The 17,869-nt window shown below is 35.0% G+C and overlaps 3 protein-coding genes across 3 annotated transcripts; all 3 read left to right on the top strand.

Annotated features, from left to right (window-relative positions):
• The first annotated feature begins 3,182 nt into the window (after positions 1–3,182).
• LOC140444464 (uncharacterized) lies at positions 3,183–5,505 on the top strand. Its single transcript, XM_072536221.1, has 2 exons — positions 3,183–4,527; positions 4,745–5,505. The coding sequence occupies exons 1-2, from the start codon at positions 3,183–3,185 to the stop codon at positions 5,503–5,505; spliced, it is 2,106 nt and encodes a 701-aa protein (XP_072392322.1).
• Positions 5,506–5,542: 37 nt separating this feature from the next.
• Positions 5,543–6,319, top strand: LOC140444463 (uncharacterized). The gene has a single exon (XM_072536220.1). The coding sequence runs from the start codon at positions 5,543–5,545 to the stop codon at positions 6,317–6,319; it is 777 nt and encodes a 258-aa protein (XP_072392321.1).
• A 333-nt stretch (positions 6,320–6,652) lies between these two features.
• Positions 6,653–8,320, top strand: LOC140444462 (uncharacterized). The gene has a single exon (XM_072536218.1). It carries the CDS (start codon positions 6,653–6,655, stop codon positions 8,318–8,320), a length of 1,668 nt encoding a protein of 555 aa, XP_072392319.1.
• The last annotated feature ends 9,549 nt before the right edge of the window (positions 8,321–17,869 follow it).

The following is a 17,869-nucleotide window of genomic DNA, read 5'->3' as shown; positions in this document are numbered from 1 at the left end:
AGGCTTGCCATTGCGGATCCAGATGTGTAAAATGCGGAGAAAACCACATCAGTAACGACTGTGAGAAAAGCCGGGAAACCGACCCCAAATGTGCAAACTGTGGTGAAGCGCACACAGCAAATTATAGAGGATGCTCTAAGGCCCCCAAAAAGAAAACGCCTGCCCCAATAAGACCGGTAGGAAGACCCATAAACAGCGCTCCAATCAACAAAGGAGTCAGCTAAGCACAGGCAGCGAAAAAATCCGCTGAAACTACCACAGAAGCTCCAGCACAACCACAAGAAGTGTCGGTACAGGACGCAGCTACCCTCATCGCAAACTTCCATACAGAGTATAATAACAAAATGATGGAAATGATGTCCATGATGGACAAAGCAACAAAAATGATGACTGCATTTGGAAAAGCCGTCCGAAAATGTTAGCAAACCAAAACGAAGATCTGCGCATTGGGTCATGGAATTCCGGCGGAATATTCAAAAAGATCAACCTTCTGGATAAAATAATAAACAGATTAGAGCTCGATATTGTAGCCCTTCAAGAAACCAAACTAGTGGAAAGGAAAAAAACAAAATTTCCAGGCTACGATATCTATAGAACGGATCATAGAGCATTATCAGGAGGAACAGCTATATTAGTCAAAAAGGGACTCGAACACGAGCACATCCCAATACCAGACTGACTGGTGACAATGGAAGCCACAATTATTGTCAGCTTACGTCAGACCACATGATCCGATTTTTAACAAAGATTTGAGCCTAATACTGAACTCAGAAGAGCCAACTATAATTATTGGAGACCTAAATGCTAGATCTCCCAATTAGTTTGACAGGACGACCAACTGAAACGGAAGATATCTCTGCAACCATCTCGAGAACAGACCGAACAACCATGTCATCGGACAAACAGAACCGACATGTTTCCACGGAAAACTCCCTACGTATCTTGACATTGCAATCCTACACAACGTGGGTCAACAATACGAGATACACTCTCTAAATGAAGGCGATTCGACACATAACCTAATCGTCCTGACCCTGGGTGCATTAGAATTGAACTATTTGCAGCCCCACAACAGAAAGAAGACAAGTTGGCCAAACTTCAGAAGAATTGTGAGCGAGAACATCGGTAACATCCCAACAATTAATAATATTACAGAACCAGAAGATAGTGTAATAAAACTAGAACAAGCAATAAACAATGCTATCGATGCCAGCTCCAAAACCGAAACAATCACAAGACAAAAAGGAAGATTCAGGGATATAAGTATAGAACTTCAAAACCTAATCAAAGAGAAAAACCGGAAAAGAAGAAGAGCCTACCGCACAAGAACGGTAGAAGACAAAAGGATTGCAAATGAGCTAGACAGGGAAGTGAAAAAACAACTTCAAAATCATAGAAATGAAAGCTGGGACTCCTATATCGATGAGCTAAATCCTAACAAATCCGCCTTCTGGAAGTTATCTAAAATCCTCCGAAAGGACAAGAAACCCATACCTCCCCTACACGGAGTAAACGGGATTGTTTATACGGAAATCGACAAAGCCGAAGTCATGAAGGGCGAATTAGAAAGGGCGTGTAGAAACAACGAACACCTCGACGATGACATAGACTTTGAAGAAGAGGTAGAAAGAGCAGCGAGAAGACTTAGAAGGAAAAAGGGCAGAATAGGTATTACACATACATCTCCCGAAGAAATAAAGGAACTTATAAAAATGACAAATGCCAAAAAAGCCCCAGGACCCGACAACATCACAAACAGGGCGCTGAAAAATCTACCAACAAAAGCTATTGTTTATATCACTAACATAATAAACAGCATGCTAAAACTACGATATTTCCCAGATAGGCGGAAAGAGGCACACGTAATAATGATTGCAAAACCTGGTAAAAACGGCACATTTCAGCAAAATTACAGACCTATCAGCTTATTATCATCTATAAGCAAGATAGCGGAAAGAGTCATACTAAGAAGACTCAATGAAGAATCACAAATGCTAGGAACCATAGCAGAGTTTCAATTCGGGTTCAGAAGCGAACACTCCTGTGAATTACAGGTACTACGACTTACAGAATTTATCACCAAAGGATTTAATGAAAAAATGTACACAGCTACAGCTTTTCTGGACGTCAGCAAAGCCTTCGACAGAGTCAGGCACCATGGACTCATCTATAAAATGAATGAATTTGGTTACAGTGAGGCGATGACATGCCTTCTTGCGTCATATCTTGCCAACAGAAGGTTCAGAGGCCGACACGCCAAAAGAGCCAGGCTCTCTGTTGAGTCTTTACGCTCACGACACAGCAATAGCTGTTAGCTGGAGAAACCCGGATGTTAGTGCCAAAACCGGGCCTGTTTAAAACACGTGACAGCAAGACGAAGGATGCTCCGTTTCTTCCGCGTCCCTCCCCCCGTACCGGTCGCATCGCGTACCGTAAAAGACACAGTCCACTGCCACCTACTGAAGAACGCAGACATTCATTTACTTTAGAAATTATATCGCATTTATTTTAAGTTTACTACAATAAAAACGTGAAATTCTCAAAGTTTGTACAAATTTATTACCATAAAAGTTGGTTCTTCGATCCAGATTTGATACAAACTAGTGTTTAAACCCGATTTGATATCGGCAAATTGCAACAATTAGATTCGAAGAAGTTCCTACATTTATTCTAACGAACAACTTGAGACGAGACAGCAGTTGACCTTGGCTGGACAAGCGAAGCGGCGATACGTAGAGATCCACAACAGATCCAATACAGGTTAGTGAATAATATTTACGGATAGATAGTGTGTATCACAATTGATTCCCCTTTAACATTTCATTCCTGTTTCTATCTGACAATATTTTTAACGATATTTGCCGGTGTTTATATTTTAATTTGAAATTTTACTTATTTGACTGTTACATTCATCTTAGAAGCAATACCGGCACAGTATTTATTACAATCATACATAGAATTATTAACAATTCTGACATTTCTTTTAAACATAAGATATTATAGCGATATATTTCTATTCTTTTTACTGAAATACATACATACAGGGTGTCGCAATTATACAAATATATATCAATTAACAATTGTTATATTTCCTTTAAACATAAGATATATTATAGCGATATATTTTTATTCCTTTCACTGAAATACATATATACGGGGTGTCACAATTATACAAATTTAAAATGGCTTGTGCTAAAACTAATCGTACTTCAATTAAATCAAGTCTCACTCGTTTTAGTAATTATTTTAACACTATTAAAGATTTGGAATGTGATGAAATCGATTTATACGAACTACAACAGCGATTAAATAAAGCTGAAACACTGCTAGACGATTTCAACACAGCTCAATCAACTATTGAAGCAGAAGATAAGAACTATGATGCTAATTGTGATGCTCATTCTCGCGAGAGAGAGAAATTTGAAAACGATTATTACAAAATCATTGCAGCCACCAAAAAACTAACGAATTCCTTCATGAACACAAATAAAGTTGATAATAATGATAGTACTAGCTCTTCAGAAAGTAGCTTCTCAAACATTCGCTTGCCTCAGTTATCCCTTCCTACTTTTGACGGGTCCTTTGATCAGTGGCTTTTCTTTAGAGATAGTTTCACATCCATTATACACGAAAATTCGTCTATGTCTAAAGTACAGAAATTTCACTACCTGCGGCTTTCCCTACAAGGAAAAGCAGCAGACAAGGTCAAATCATTACAATTGTGTGACGCGAATTATGACATTGCTTGGAAGCTACTTAAAGATCGATTTAAAGACAAACAATTTCTTATTAAAAATCACATTAAGGCTCTTTTTGATTTACCCACTCTAACAAAAGAATCTTATTACGGCTTAACATCAATTCGCGACGGAATCGAGAAGAACTTGAACGCATTAGAAGTGCTACAACGGCCTACTGAACATTGGGATGATTTAATCATATACCTTATCACTAATAAATTCGATAACACTACTAAACGAGCTTGGGAATCGCGCACTGATGCTAGAAACATCCCAACTTTACAACATTTACTTACTTTCCTGGAAGAGCGCTGTCGTATCCTATCCTCAATAACTCAACATCAGGACGACACTGCATCGAAACAGCCACATAGGCAAACACGATCATTTGTTTCTACCACTACAACCAATTGTACTTTATGCAATGCAAGTCACAGTTTGTACACCTGTGACAAATTTTTGAAACTAACACCTCTTGAAAAATTAAATACTGCGAAACGTTTGAGATTATGTATCAACTGCCTAGGTACTAATCATGTAACACGAAACTGCAAATCTTCTGGTTGCAGAAAATGTGGGAAAGTACACCACACTTCACTTCATTTTCAGAATAATGACAAGGAGCAGATCCAAGCTACACAGAGCACGTCAAAAAACAACACTGGATCTATTCCTAGCACACCGAATGAGATTGTCAGCTTGACAAGTAGTATTTCCTCACCACCTCAGACACTCCTTTCAACTGCTTGCATTACGGTGTTTGACAACGTCAACAATCCACATCAGTGTAGAGTGCTTCTTGATAGTGGAAGCCAAATAAACTTCATTTCTGAGAAACTTTCCAATATTCTACAATTGCCTAAAACTCAAATTGATACTTCCATATCCGGAATAAATCAACTGTAAACTAAGGTTACATACCTACTCCATTTCTTTACTTTTCAAATCCAACATCAACAATTTTCAAAGACGTATAACTTGTGTTGTCTTAACTCGCATTACAGATAACTTGCCTTCCTTGCCAATTAGTACTGACAAACTACGCATTCCAGAAAATATTACTTTGGCTGATTCTGAGTTTAACAAACCTGCTCCTATTGACTTACTGATAGGAGCAGATATATTCTGGGATCTAATAAGCATAGGGCAAATTAAACTGGGTCGTAATCTACCCATCCTACAAAAAACCAAGTTAGGTTGGCTAATATCTGGACCTATACACACCAAAACCAACACATATACAAGTTTACACTGTTCTGTAACAAACAACTTGGATACACAACTTTCCAAATTTTGGGAAATAGAAGAATATCCAAAAACTGAATTTCTTTCTGACGAAGAAAACTACTGTGAACAACATTTCAAAGAAAATGTAACTCAAGACGCAGATGGACGTTTTATCGTCACAATTCCACTCAAAAAATCAATTTCTGAATTTGGAGATTCCAGAACTGCAGCAACTAACAGATTTTTTACATTGGAGCATAAATTGCTTAAAAACAATGATATGCGGTTACAATACCATCAATTCATTAAGGAATACATTGATCTTGGGCACATGTCTTTGGCTGAAGATCAAGATGACAAAAACGGTTTCTTTCTTCCACATCATTGTGTGCTTAAGGCTGAATCTACTACTACACAACTTCGTGTCGTTTTTGATGGTTCAGCTAAAAGTTCGACCGGTGTCTCACTTATGATGGTACCTTATGATGGTCGGTCCAAACGTACAAGACAACTTATTTTACATATTATTGCGCTTTAGAAAACACAACTACGTCTTGAGCGCGGACGTAGCAAAAATGTATCGTCAGGTACTGGTACAAGAATCTCAACGCAACCTTCAAAAGATTCTATGGCGTTTTAACGCTAATGATAGCATTCTAGTATACACCTTAAACACTGTGACATACGGATTAGCTTCTGCCTCGTTTCTTGCCATTAGATCACTTCAAGAAGTCGCTCATAGAAACATGAATAGTTTTCCTAAAATATCTAATATCATTTTACACGATTTTTATGTTGACGATCTCCTAACAGGTGCAGAAACTGTAAATGAAATCATACAAATTAAAGAACAAATCACTAGTCTACTTCTACGTCACGGATTTCCATTGAGAAAATGGATCTCAAATGATCCAGCCTCATTGTCCAATTCCAACCAAACCCCTTTGCACATTGGTGAAGGTGACCAAACCAAAACACTTGGTTTACTTTGGAATCCCAACGTCGATTGCCTACAATACTCGATCAGTGGATTAACTCCTCCTTTCAGAATTACAAAAAGACAAATCTTGTCATCAACTGCACAGATTTTCGACCCTCTTGGACTTCTATCACCAGTCACTGTCACTGCTAAAATCATACTCCAAGAGCTTTGGAAGCTCAAAATATCATGGGATGAAACTGTACCTGCTGACTTATACACGACTTGGTCTAAATATCATTCTCAATTACAATTACTCAACTCTATTAAAATACCACGACAAGTGTCTTGTCCAAACCCAACCACAGTGGAACTGCACGGGTTCTGCGATGCTTCGCAGCACGCCTACGGTGCATCAATATACATACGTTGATGTGATACATTGGGAAATTTTACTTCCAACTTGTACTGTGCCAAAACACGGGTCGCTCCCCTCAAAACTTTAACTATTCCACGATTGAAGCTTTCTGGCGCTGTTTTACTGGCACAACTTGTTAGCAACGTAACTTCTTCTTGTGAGTTTGATTTCCAAAACATTTACTACTGGATTGATTCCACAATATGTCTATCATGGATCAATTCATCCCCACATATATTGAAGACCTTTGTCGCTAACAGAGTGGCAACCATTCAGCAACTGTCGAATGTCACTTCATGGTGTTATGTAAATACTAAGGACAATCCTGCAGATTTACTGACACGTGGTATGACACCTTCTAACTTAGCTTCCTCAAATTTTTGGTTTCATGGACCTTCTTGGTTGATTCAAACTGAATCTCAATGGCCAACTAACAATACTCAACAATCTTCTATGATTCTTACTGAAAACCTTCCTGAAGTTCGAAACACGAACTTTTCTCTTGTCAACATTGTCAACATATTCGACACTTACATTATTGAGTTGATCAACAAACATTCTTCATTCTTTAAATTACAGCGTATATTCGCTTATGTTTTAAGATATATGAACAATCTTAGAATTCATGAGATCTCCTCTAGACAGCTTGGTCCTCTAACGGTCGTTGAACAGCATCAAGCGCTTTTCTTTTTGATTCGTGTGGTACAGCGTTACCATTTATCTGAAGAATACCTCCAGTTATCTTCTTCTAAACCTCTTAATCGAAGGAGTAAATTATTATCCCTACATCCCTTCTTCGACACCACACACAAGGTAATACGTGTTGGAGGTCGACTACAACACTCCAATTTTGATTTGGATAAAAGACATCCAATTATTCTCCCTTTAAAATGTCACCTTACAATTATCATAGCACGCTCTGAACATATTAGACTTTTACACACTGGACCACAAGCTCTCTTATCAGTTCTGAGAGAGAGATTTTGGCCTCTAGGAGGACGCAACCTGGTGAAACGTGTGGTTCGCGAATGCATACAATGTTTTAAGGTAAACCCCAAACCTGAATCACACCTCATGGGAAATCTTCCTGCTTCTCGCGTCACTCCTTCTAGGCCTTTCTCGATAACTGGTTTAGACTATGGTGGCCCATTCCTACTACGTGATCGTAAGGGTAGAAATTTCAAAACAACTAGAGCTTACATTTCACTTTTCGTGTGCTTCGCCACAAAGGCTGTGCACTTAGAGTTAGTCAGTGATCTCACAACTGAGTGCTTCCTGGCATGTCTACGTCGTTTCACTTCGAGACGTGGTAAATGCAATGAAATACATTCTGACAATGCGACTACATTCGTAGGAGCTAACAACGAATTAAACAAATTTCTTTCTTGTAACGCGAATAGCATCGCAAATGGTTTATCACAAGATGGTATTCAGTGGAAGTTTATACCTCCCAAATTTCCTCACTTCGGGGGCATTTGGGAGGCTGGAATTAAATCTACAAAACAACATTTAAAAAGGGTACTGGGCAATGCTTCATTAACTTTTGAAGAATTTAATACAGTATTGTGTCAGATAGAAGCCTGCCTCAATTCCCGTCCTCTTTGTCCTCTTTCACACGATCGCAATGATCTAACTCCTCTCACACCCGCACACTTTCTGATTGGAGATAACCTGATGGCGCCACCCGATCGCCAGTTACATGATGTGGCTGAAAACCGACTTTCAAGGTTTCAACGACTACAATCTATGGTGCAGCATTTTTGGACCAGGTGGTCCAAGGAATATGTATCCTCCTTACAAGCCCGTCTCAAATGGAAGACAAATTTTCCACAATTAATCAACGTTGGCGCTATGGTCCTCATTAAAGAAGATGGAGTCCCACCACTAAAATGGAAATTAGGACGAATTTCCAAACTACACACTGGCGATGATCAAGTCATTCAAGCCGTCACCGTAAAGACTGCTACCAGTGAATTGAAACGTGCCGTGACCAAAATTTGTGTTTTGCCGAACTAGCTTATTTTTTTTCGAACCCCTACAGTGCTTCAAGGCCGGGACTCTATGTTAGTGCCAAAACCGGGCCTGTTTAAAACACGTGACAGCAAGACGAAGGATGCTCCGTTTCTACCGCGTCCCTCCCCCCGTACCGGTCGCATCGCGTACCATAAAAGACACAGTCCACTGCCACCTACTGAAGAACGCAGACATTCATTTACTTTAGAAATTATATCGCATTTATTTTAAGTTTACTACAATAAAAACGTGAAATTCTCAAAGTTTGTACAAATTTATTACCACCGGATCATGCAGCTAATCATCTGCAAAGAGCACTAAACAGATTCCAAAGATGGTGCATAAAATGGAAAATAGCCCTAAATCCAGACAAAACACAGGCTGTAATGTTTAGTCACAGAAGAAGTGTACCAAATCGCGAAATTACAATTGAAAACACCCCAGTAGACTGGACCAACCAGGCTAAATACCTAGGGGTACATCTAGACAAGAAGCTAACGTTCACTGAGCACATCAATCAGCAAATACGCAAAGCCAAAGCATTGAAAAGTCAGCTCTCAACACTTATTGGAAGGAAAAGTAAACTACGATTTAAAACCAAAATCAGGGTTGCGAATAGTATTATCCTGCCAGTCCTAACATATGCATCCGCAGCGTGGGGACACACCTGTAAAACAAACAGGAAAAAGATACAGACCACTCAGAATCAAATAGTCAGAGATGTCCTTAAGATACCAAGGTACGTACCCTTGAGATACGTATATAGAGACCCAGGACAAACAAGAATCCTACGCACGCTAGACGAAAGAGCATATGAAGTCAGGCCTTCTATATACTGCTCCGCGGACTAGGCCCTTAAGGCAGATTGAATTAAAGATCTACTCGCGAAATCCGAGCACTGAGGTCATGTGCGGCATATATGGGCTTGGTGGCCGGACCCCTCTCGGGTGCTCAGCCGGCGAGGAGAACAAAATTTATTTTGCCAAATCGGCGGCTAAGTGACCGAGCACACACTCTTTTCCGGACATAGAGTCATCAGCTCAGGCTGATGGCTCTATGGTCGGAACACACGCTCTTTTTTCTTTTTTTTTAGGGACTCAAGTCCCGACGTAAAGCTAGAGTAAAATCAATAGAGTCAGTAAAGTAAATAGGAAGAAAAGCCTAGATGTGGCTACCCCTACAGTTAGGTGGCATAACCACATTCACTAAAAACCGAGGATGTCCTATTACCCAGGGCATCTTAAGTAAATTTCAGATCATAAGCCTCCTCACGTAAGTCATACGATGAGGAGGGGTGGTGGAAAAGCCTGGGGGTCAGATAGGTACCACTTCGACTAGCGAGGTGTGACCGGTTTGATCTTCGGACATGTGGATCCCATTCTTACATTGGTATACACATGTTCCTAGGGGCAGGGTTGATCACTGCGTGTGTGTGTGTGTGTGTGACAAAATGGTCAGTATGTTCAAAATAGTTAGTTAGTATAGTCTTTCAGTCAAGATACTCAGTTATCAGTGATTCAGTATATTAGATGAAGATGAAGAAATATAATTAAGAGAGTATTAATTGAAGATTAAAAATTATATTATGTATATGGTGATTGGAGATTGGAAGAGAGTATTAGTTGAAGATTAGAAATTATATTATGTATAATATGATGATTGGAGATTGGAAGAGAAAAAAAGATTATTAGAAAGAAGAATAAATAAAAAAGAAGAAAGAACAATATTTTACCAATTTATAAATACTATTAAGAAGAAAAATATTTAAAATGGTGAAAGCTGATAATTAAAACATTGTGGTGTTTGGCAAGGCAAACATTTGGCAAGGCAAACATTTGGCAAGGCAAGTTTACAAAAAGAAGGATAACCGAGGCTGACAACGAAGACATTGAATGGTGATTAAAATCTTTATTTTGGAAAACAGTTTTATTTAGGCATTCAGTGACAGAAAGGTACCAAATTTTGTTAATATAATTTAATTAGTGTCATAAGAATTTCAATTTAAAGATAGTTTGTTTTAAATTTACATTGTCTATAAAATTTAATTAGTGTCATAAGAATTTCAATTTAAAGATAGTTTGTTTTAATTTACATGGTCTATTTTAGATATATATGTGTGTTTCATAATAATTATAATAAAGATAATTTCAAAAAGTGCTTACAAACTAATTCTTTGAGAACCGCGATGTTATATATATATATATATATATATATATATATATATATATATATATATATATATATATATATATATGTTATTTAAAAACACTCATTGCTCATAAAACTATACACAAACAAAACATCATAACAGTATATATATATATATATATATATACCTATATATATATATATATATATATATATATATATATATATATATATATATATATATATATATATATAGGTATATATAATAATAATAATTTTCATTTTAATTTCATATTATTTAACTAAATATTGTAAAACTGTGCGTCAAAGAAGGCAAGAAGAAAGAAGAAAAGAAGAAACCCAAGGATATGCTCCTTTTTAGGAATGGAGGAGTTACGTCCCTGGATTATCCAATATGTGACGACATATAGGGAGACTATATAATACTAGTGTTTAATTATTTTTAGAGCTTTTTGTTTTTGTAGTTGAAATTGTACATTATCAATAAATCAATTTTGTTGCGGAATTCATTTTTTAAAAACGCCTTCTCGGCTTTGACATTCGTAACTTAAAAATGTATACCTAATATATGTTAAATTTGTCAATTGTCAACATCAATGAGTCAGATTAAATTATTTCATTTAAACAATTTTTTGTATTACCAAGTAAAAAAACAAAATATTTTTTTAAATTTGAATTTAGGGAATTATTTTTTTAGTTACATCCTATTTTTTAGGTTAACATTTACCTTTATTTTTTAGGTTTAGTTTTACACAGATAATATGATTATCTGTGTTTAAATTGTAGTTTAAGGTTTAATAACAAAACTGTCTTACACGAGAGAAGTTTTTTCGACTTCTGTATTATTGGATATTTCTTGATCCGGTTCTGTTCCTTAACGACACCAAAAAGGCATTCAAGTTTATTGCTTCGTTTGACTCACTTACAACCTAATAAAATAATAATGGCGATTGATTCAGTTGCAAAGGGACTATCGATTTCATATTAATCCTTTTCTCGGTTTTTATATATTATGACCACATATACGTTTATTAGTTTGTTTGTTTGTCAGAGTTATGTCTTCCAGTTTTCGTCAAAAAGACGTCTCCACAAAAACAAATTTAAATAATATATTGGCAAGAACGTTGTGTGGTGAATTTTATCGAACGAAATATCAGCACCCTATAAGGCGACAGTTATTATCGTCATTATCGTCATAAATGGATTGAAAATAGCTGAAAAATTCCTACAGTTTTATATATCCAAAGATTTCTGTAGAATTCTGTGTATTAAGTTTTGGTAAAATGTTCATTTTTATTTGTTTTATCATTTATAAACGAGCATAATCGAAGCGACCGGTTCGTTATTTAAAATTTTAACTGGCATGGTTTTTCAACAAACTCAGTTCATTTATTAGTAGTATTAATAAAAATATATAATAAACAATAAATAGATAATATTTTGATATACACAACTATTCCTGAAGTTAGTAGCATTAAAGAAAAAATGTTAAAAATTTATTACATAAATGTATTCCCTATGGGTACTTATTATCTCCTGTAAAATTTAATTACCATCAAAATAAAACTATTTGATATCTAGGATATTTAATACTTAATATTTTTGTGGGCAAAATACGAATAAGTCTTTTTTACAAATATAGGATTGGCACTCTCTACATTTTGTTGTTAAGGTTAACTTATTTCTCCTGTAGCTCTTTCACCAAGCTTTCCTAAAATTTCCTGTATACGGACGGCTCTTTAAATTCACTAAAAGAGTAACAATTTTTCGTCAACATTCCAAATATTCAGGTATAAGTTCTTTCGTAAGAATTTTCAAATACTTCCGGCATGTTATGTAGTTATTAGTATTTATTAGTATTTTCTTGATATAATATTTAAATATTTATACATGCAATATTTAGCATGAAAAAGAATAATGTAAGAGACCAACTGAATCTTTTTCAAAGAATTGTATAATTTCCCTTTAGTTCATCCGCTACGTCCACTCCTCCCTTGATGCTATGATAAAGTCTTATTGACTTTAGGTATGCACTTACCGCCTGTATTTCCATCGATCTCATCTGTATAACGCATTGTTGAGAGCATATACACTATTCTATTTGGCTTGGGTTTATATGACATGTCTTGAGTAAAGCCAAAATGCTTATATTCGTTTTTGTTTTATTTTTTGCTGAAAAAAATTCAGGAATTTCACGTTTATCTTTCTCAGAGTCCCTACCAAAGTTCAAATGTGGTTTCAAAGTAAAGTGAGTGCCAAAATTCGAGTAACAACACGCGCTGTTGTCGAAAGCACCGGGTGAGAACAACTTAAGATTAAATTACTTACTTCTTTTTCAGGATTGTAAATAAGTATCTCTTCTAAAAATTCCGCCAGATGATATTTTGGGAAAACGCAATCAAAATTATTACCGTGGCGCTCAGGTACTCCGGGTTGAATATAACTTTTTCTTCTGGTTTGTGATCTTTATCGATTGTTTATTTATCCTTTACGTTTACCTTTATTCCAATTCGTATTTATCTATTGACTTTTAGTGTTGCAATGTGGACCTTCTAATTTACATATTTATATGTTTCATTGTAACATAAATTTGATACTGGATTTATTTTAATAGTCAGTTATTTAATTTATTTAAATACAATATTATCAATGACCTTTGTATCCTCTGAATTATCCAGGATAATAACCTGGAGTTATCCATAATGTTCTTTGTTTAGCAACATATGCATAAGGAATATTCCAGAGTTTTCGATTTCTTATTGTAAGCAGTAGTTCGGGTTTAGTCGATGAGAACTTTTTCTTATTAACTCTTAGAAATTTTTCTGTTTATCTACAATTTTAAATGCTTGTTTTACATTTATCATAGCATTTTTCTAAAGCTCTACGCCTTAGCGCTGTACAAAAATAAGAGAATAACAATTACATTGTACTTGGGCTTTTCTTAAGGTTGATTTGCACCACCCCCAAAAGATTTACACATTTAAAAAACTTTAAAAAAATTAAGAAGGTACATGTGATAACTAGAAGTATTTTGACAAATTTTGAGCAAACTTTATGTTTTTGTTTTCGAAAAAACTCCAAAAAACTATTTTTTACCATACAAAAAATAAAGCAGGAAAACCAAACATACAATTTTGTTAATTTTCTTACAGCAGAAAGATATAATCCTAAGAAATACTTACGAATTTTTTGAAAATTTTTAAATGTATAGTTTTGCCACAATAGAAAAAAATAATATGTTCCGGCTTATAATAAAGCTACAAGTAAGAAATTAACAACATATATAAAATTGTAAAAGTGGAAAATATTTGCAAGAAAACGTTCAATATTTTTTCCTAAACATATGAAAAATCTGGTTAAACAAGAATTATATCTTGAACTGCCGGCATCAAATTGTATTGTAGAGAGGTGGCTCCATCTGAAACATCGGTAATATTTATCATTGATAGATAGCATTACTTTCGCCTTCGAAACGCTTCAAACAAAACGTCATACTAACAGGGTTGCTATATAAATTACTTTGTACAACACTTGGACAGATTACAAAAAAATTTAATAAGAATATTATCGGTTTGAATTTTGAAGTGGCCATGCTGAAATTTACAGAATAGTAGACAATTTAACTTTTGTTTTAAAATTACGATGTCATAGTAATATATCTATAAAAAACCTATTTAGTTTTTAAAAACCTATTTAGACTTTTTGGTTATTTATTTTAGTATTTATAAACAATAGTGTCCCTTGCATAACGAATTAGTGGTAATATTTGTATTAGTATAAGCATTAGTTTTTCTTTAGCAATTTACATCGGTCAACTTGTATTTTAAATCTTGTTTCTCTTAATCTCTCAAAAATCTCCTTGAGGGTGCATTTTTGAATCTTAATGGCGTTCTTAGGTATTCATAGTGGCCATTTTCAACGTTAAATGCAGTCTTTTGGATATCTTCTTCGGGCATTTTAATTTGATGGAATCTGCTGGCTAGATCTAGCCTGGAAAAGTATTAGCAGGGTCTTAGTTTGTCCAGAATATCTGTTAAATTTGGAATTAGGTATCCATCATCGATGGTTTTCTCGTTCACCTTCCTGTAATCGGTAACTATTCGCCATTAAATTTTTCCTCAGGCATCTGGTTTTTTTGAAACGACTCAGATTGAGAATGACCAGGGCGATTGACTCGGTTTATGATTCCTTGATCGAGCATCGAAGTGATTTGCTTACGTACTTCTTCCTTATGAATATGTGGATTGTGATATGACTTGGTATAAATCGGAACTTCATCTCTGGTTCGTATATGGTGCTTTATTTGGTTAGTAAATGTTAACGGATCATCTTGTTAACGAAATATCTCTGCAAACTTCCTGCATAGTCGTCTTAGGTGAGATTCTTCTTCTGTATTAAGATGATCGGTTCTAAGGAGAGAATCGATATCTCCTAGATTATTGTCTTCGGTAGGTATGATATCTGACGTGTATATATGATATTCTTCGAGATTTATTGGTTGACTTTCAATGGGATCAGTTAATGCTACTTGGATATATTCATCCGTGTTATTGACTAGCTCGGTCTAGGCAAGTTGATTACATGCGACGGTGAGAGTTTCTCTTAGGATGGCACCTTCGACTTTTTGTCTTGGGATGACAATTTTACCTGATGTTTTTTTTACTAGCAATCTGACTTCTGTAATTTCTGGGGCTCTTGCTGGACTGTATAGAATTGGGCTTTTTTTGTGACGTAGTAATTAATAGGAAGAATAGAATGCTCTATGATAAGAGCAGCTTAAATAAAATCGAGATTTGCTTTCAGAAGTTTAAGATTATCGAGGTCGATAAGACCATCAAATGTCTTGAGAAATTTAAAAAGATAAAATTTTAAGTTAATATCAGAGTTAAATTCGGAAAAATTGGAATTTCTACACAATAATCTTTGTAACTATAAGTGGTTCATATTTAATATTATTTTTGTAGAATTTATTATCTATATCAGGATTAAGGAAAGATAAAAAGATAAAAGTTTAAGAGGGCAATTTTCAATTATAATGTATGGAAGCTCTCTTTTGTCAGCATAGGAATGCAATTCTACTACGTTTTTTCTTTTTCTTCTTGAAATCTTTGAAAATTTTTATCTTCTTCCTCATATTCTTGGCTTTCTTGTTCAGTAAGAGTAATCTGAGTATGTGTCATTGTATATACCTTTATCGTAATTGCTTTCCTCTTGTTCGATATTAAAGAGCTCTTGGCGTTTGGATATGCTCATAGGTGTTGGCTTATATGATTGAGATGGAACTGGTTTATGAAAATTGGGTTGGTTAGCCCTAGAATTTTATGCATATTGAGTAAATTGATGATTTTGTTGGAATCTAGGTGGTTAAAATGTCCATCTTGGACTATTGTTGGATGGCTGTTGTTGCAAAGGCATTTGATTTGGCCCAAAGAATTGCTGTGACCCTTGGGGCTTGGGCACCTATTATTATTTCCTGAATATATTGGATCGCAAGAGCGAGATTCGGTAGTCTCATTTCTTTTAACTTTCTGACTTCTTTTAACTTCCTTATATTCCTTATGTGCAATTTAATGTGATTTGAAATGGTATTTAAAAGACATGACTTTTTCATGGAATTGATTTTAGATTGCCGTCGTACTCTGGTACGATAGAAAGATCTTTATTAACATCTTAAATCTGGTTTGATATTTTCACTACATTCTATATTAGATTCAAAAATTGTTGAAAGAGAGTCGCTCATTCTAAAGAATGATAATTGCGAAATGATAATAGAAGTAGAAATAAGATGAAGTATGCTTACAGGTATAGGATGATGCTTGGATGCATTCCTATTTTCTTCTTTAAATTTCTTTTTGGCTTTCTTTATAAATAAGTTTCAGTGCCAATTTGCCTGGAATCCGTGGGTTAAAAGGCTGCAGTTTTCCCTGGATTTTGGTTCACTAGGGGGTAAACGTTTGAAAACGACGAGGATCTTCTCGAGACTCACCCACTAATCCACTGAATGCGCGACTTAAGGGTTGTCATTCCCGAAGGTAGTTTTAAAAAAGGCCCTTTTAAAGGTACAACTAACAGGGTAACACAACTTTATTTAATTAAATTATAACGGACTTTAAAACAGAAATTTACAGTATTTATAAGAAATTGATGACGACCTGTCTGCAATTTGTGTGGAAACTGCTGATCGGCTAGCCTATTGGACTGCAGTACCGCTGACAATCGGAGTTAATGTATGGTAATTCGAATGAATCACTCCAAATCATGCATTCAGCGTCCAGACTTAAACAGACCAAACGAACGATTTCACATGTTTTAAATAACACTTTTGACGATTGACCATTTACCTAAATGTAATTTCCACTAAAATATTAGATAATAATACAAGATTATTTAATTTTTAACTATCAACAAAAATGTAATATATGGCGACAATGAATTTAACGGTAATACGATATACCTACCTAATAGTACAACCTACATAATTTCTCAGTCGATAACAGTGTTTAGATAATGAATCATTTTTTCAAGGAGTAACTTTGTTTATTTGGTATATTATATTCCGATTGACACAGCAGAGCAGTAAAATATTATACAATAAGATGTTGTAAAAGGTATCTTTGCTTTCTTGGTCTTCTATTTATAAAGTTATTAGCATTAAATGGTTAAGAGTATTTGATAAAATTACTGTCTACACAATTTGGCAACTCAGCCAAAGGATATAATAATAGAAAACTGTAATTTATGTAATGGATTGAAAATATTACAGAGTCATCACTAGACTTCGGCAAATATGCAAATAAAAATGTAGAAAATATGCACATAAATATGCACGTGTTTACCCGAAAATATGCAAATATTTTACAAAATATGCATACAAATAAATAAAAAAATCGTAAAATAGTAACAATTTTATTTAAAAAAAAAAAAGTGTACATAACTAAATATTTCCTACTATTCATTAAGATTACATTTATTTTAAGTAACTACATCATTTTTAAGTATGAATAAACTTATTTAGAATTATGGTAACAATAAATGACCAAGTGGTGTTCAAAATTTTCTAACAAAAACTTGTGGCTTCTGTCTGAGTACATATATTTATATATGAAAAAACTTCGTTCAACATCAACTGATGTAACGGGAGCATTTTTCAAACTAACCAAAACATTTGGTTCTAAATTAATTGTTTCCGAAATATTTCCAGCTAGAACACTGACTACTTCAGAAAGAATATGGTATCCTTTATTTTTTTCCATAGTAGCTTCAAATTTTTTTAAAATATCTTTTCCAATATTACCTCTAACGTTCCGACAACATGACGCAATTTTTTTTATTAATGCTGTACTTTCGAACAATGACAGTTTTGGTGATTCTAACTGAGTAATT

The sequence above is a fragment of the Diabrotica undecimpunctata genome, chromosome 6 (genome assembly GCF_040954645.1).
Source record: "Diabrotica undecimpunctata isolate CICGRU chromosome 6, icDiaUnde3, whole genome shotgun sequence".
In the NCBI taxonomy this organism is placed as follows: domain Eukaryota; kingdom Metazoa; phylum Arthropoda; class Insecta; order Coleoptera; family Chrysomelidae; genus Diabrotica; species Diabrotica undecimpunctata.
Note: the sequence above shows the minus strand (reverse complement) of the source record. Positions and strands in the feature narration are given on the sequence as shown.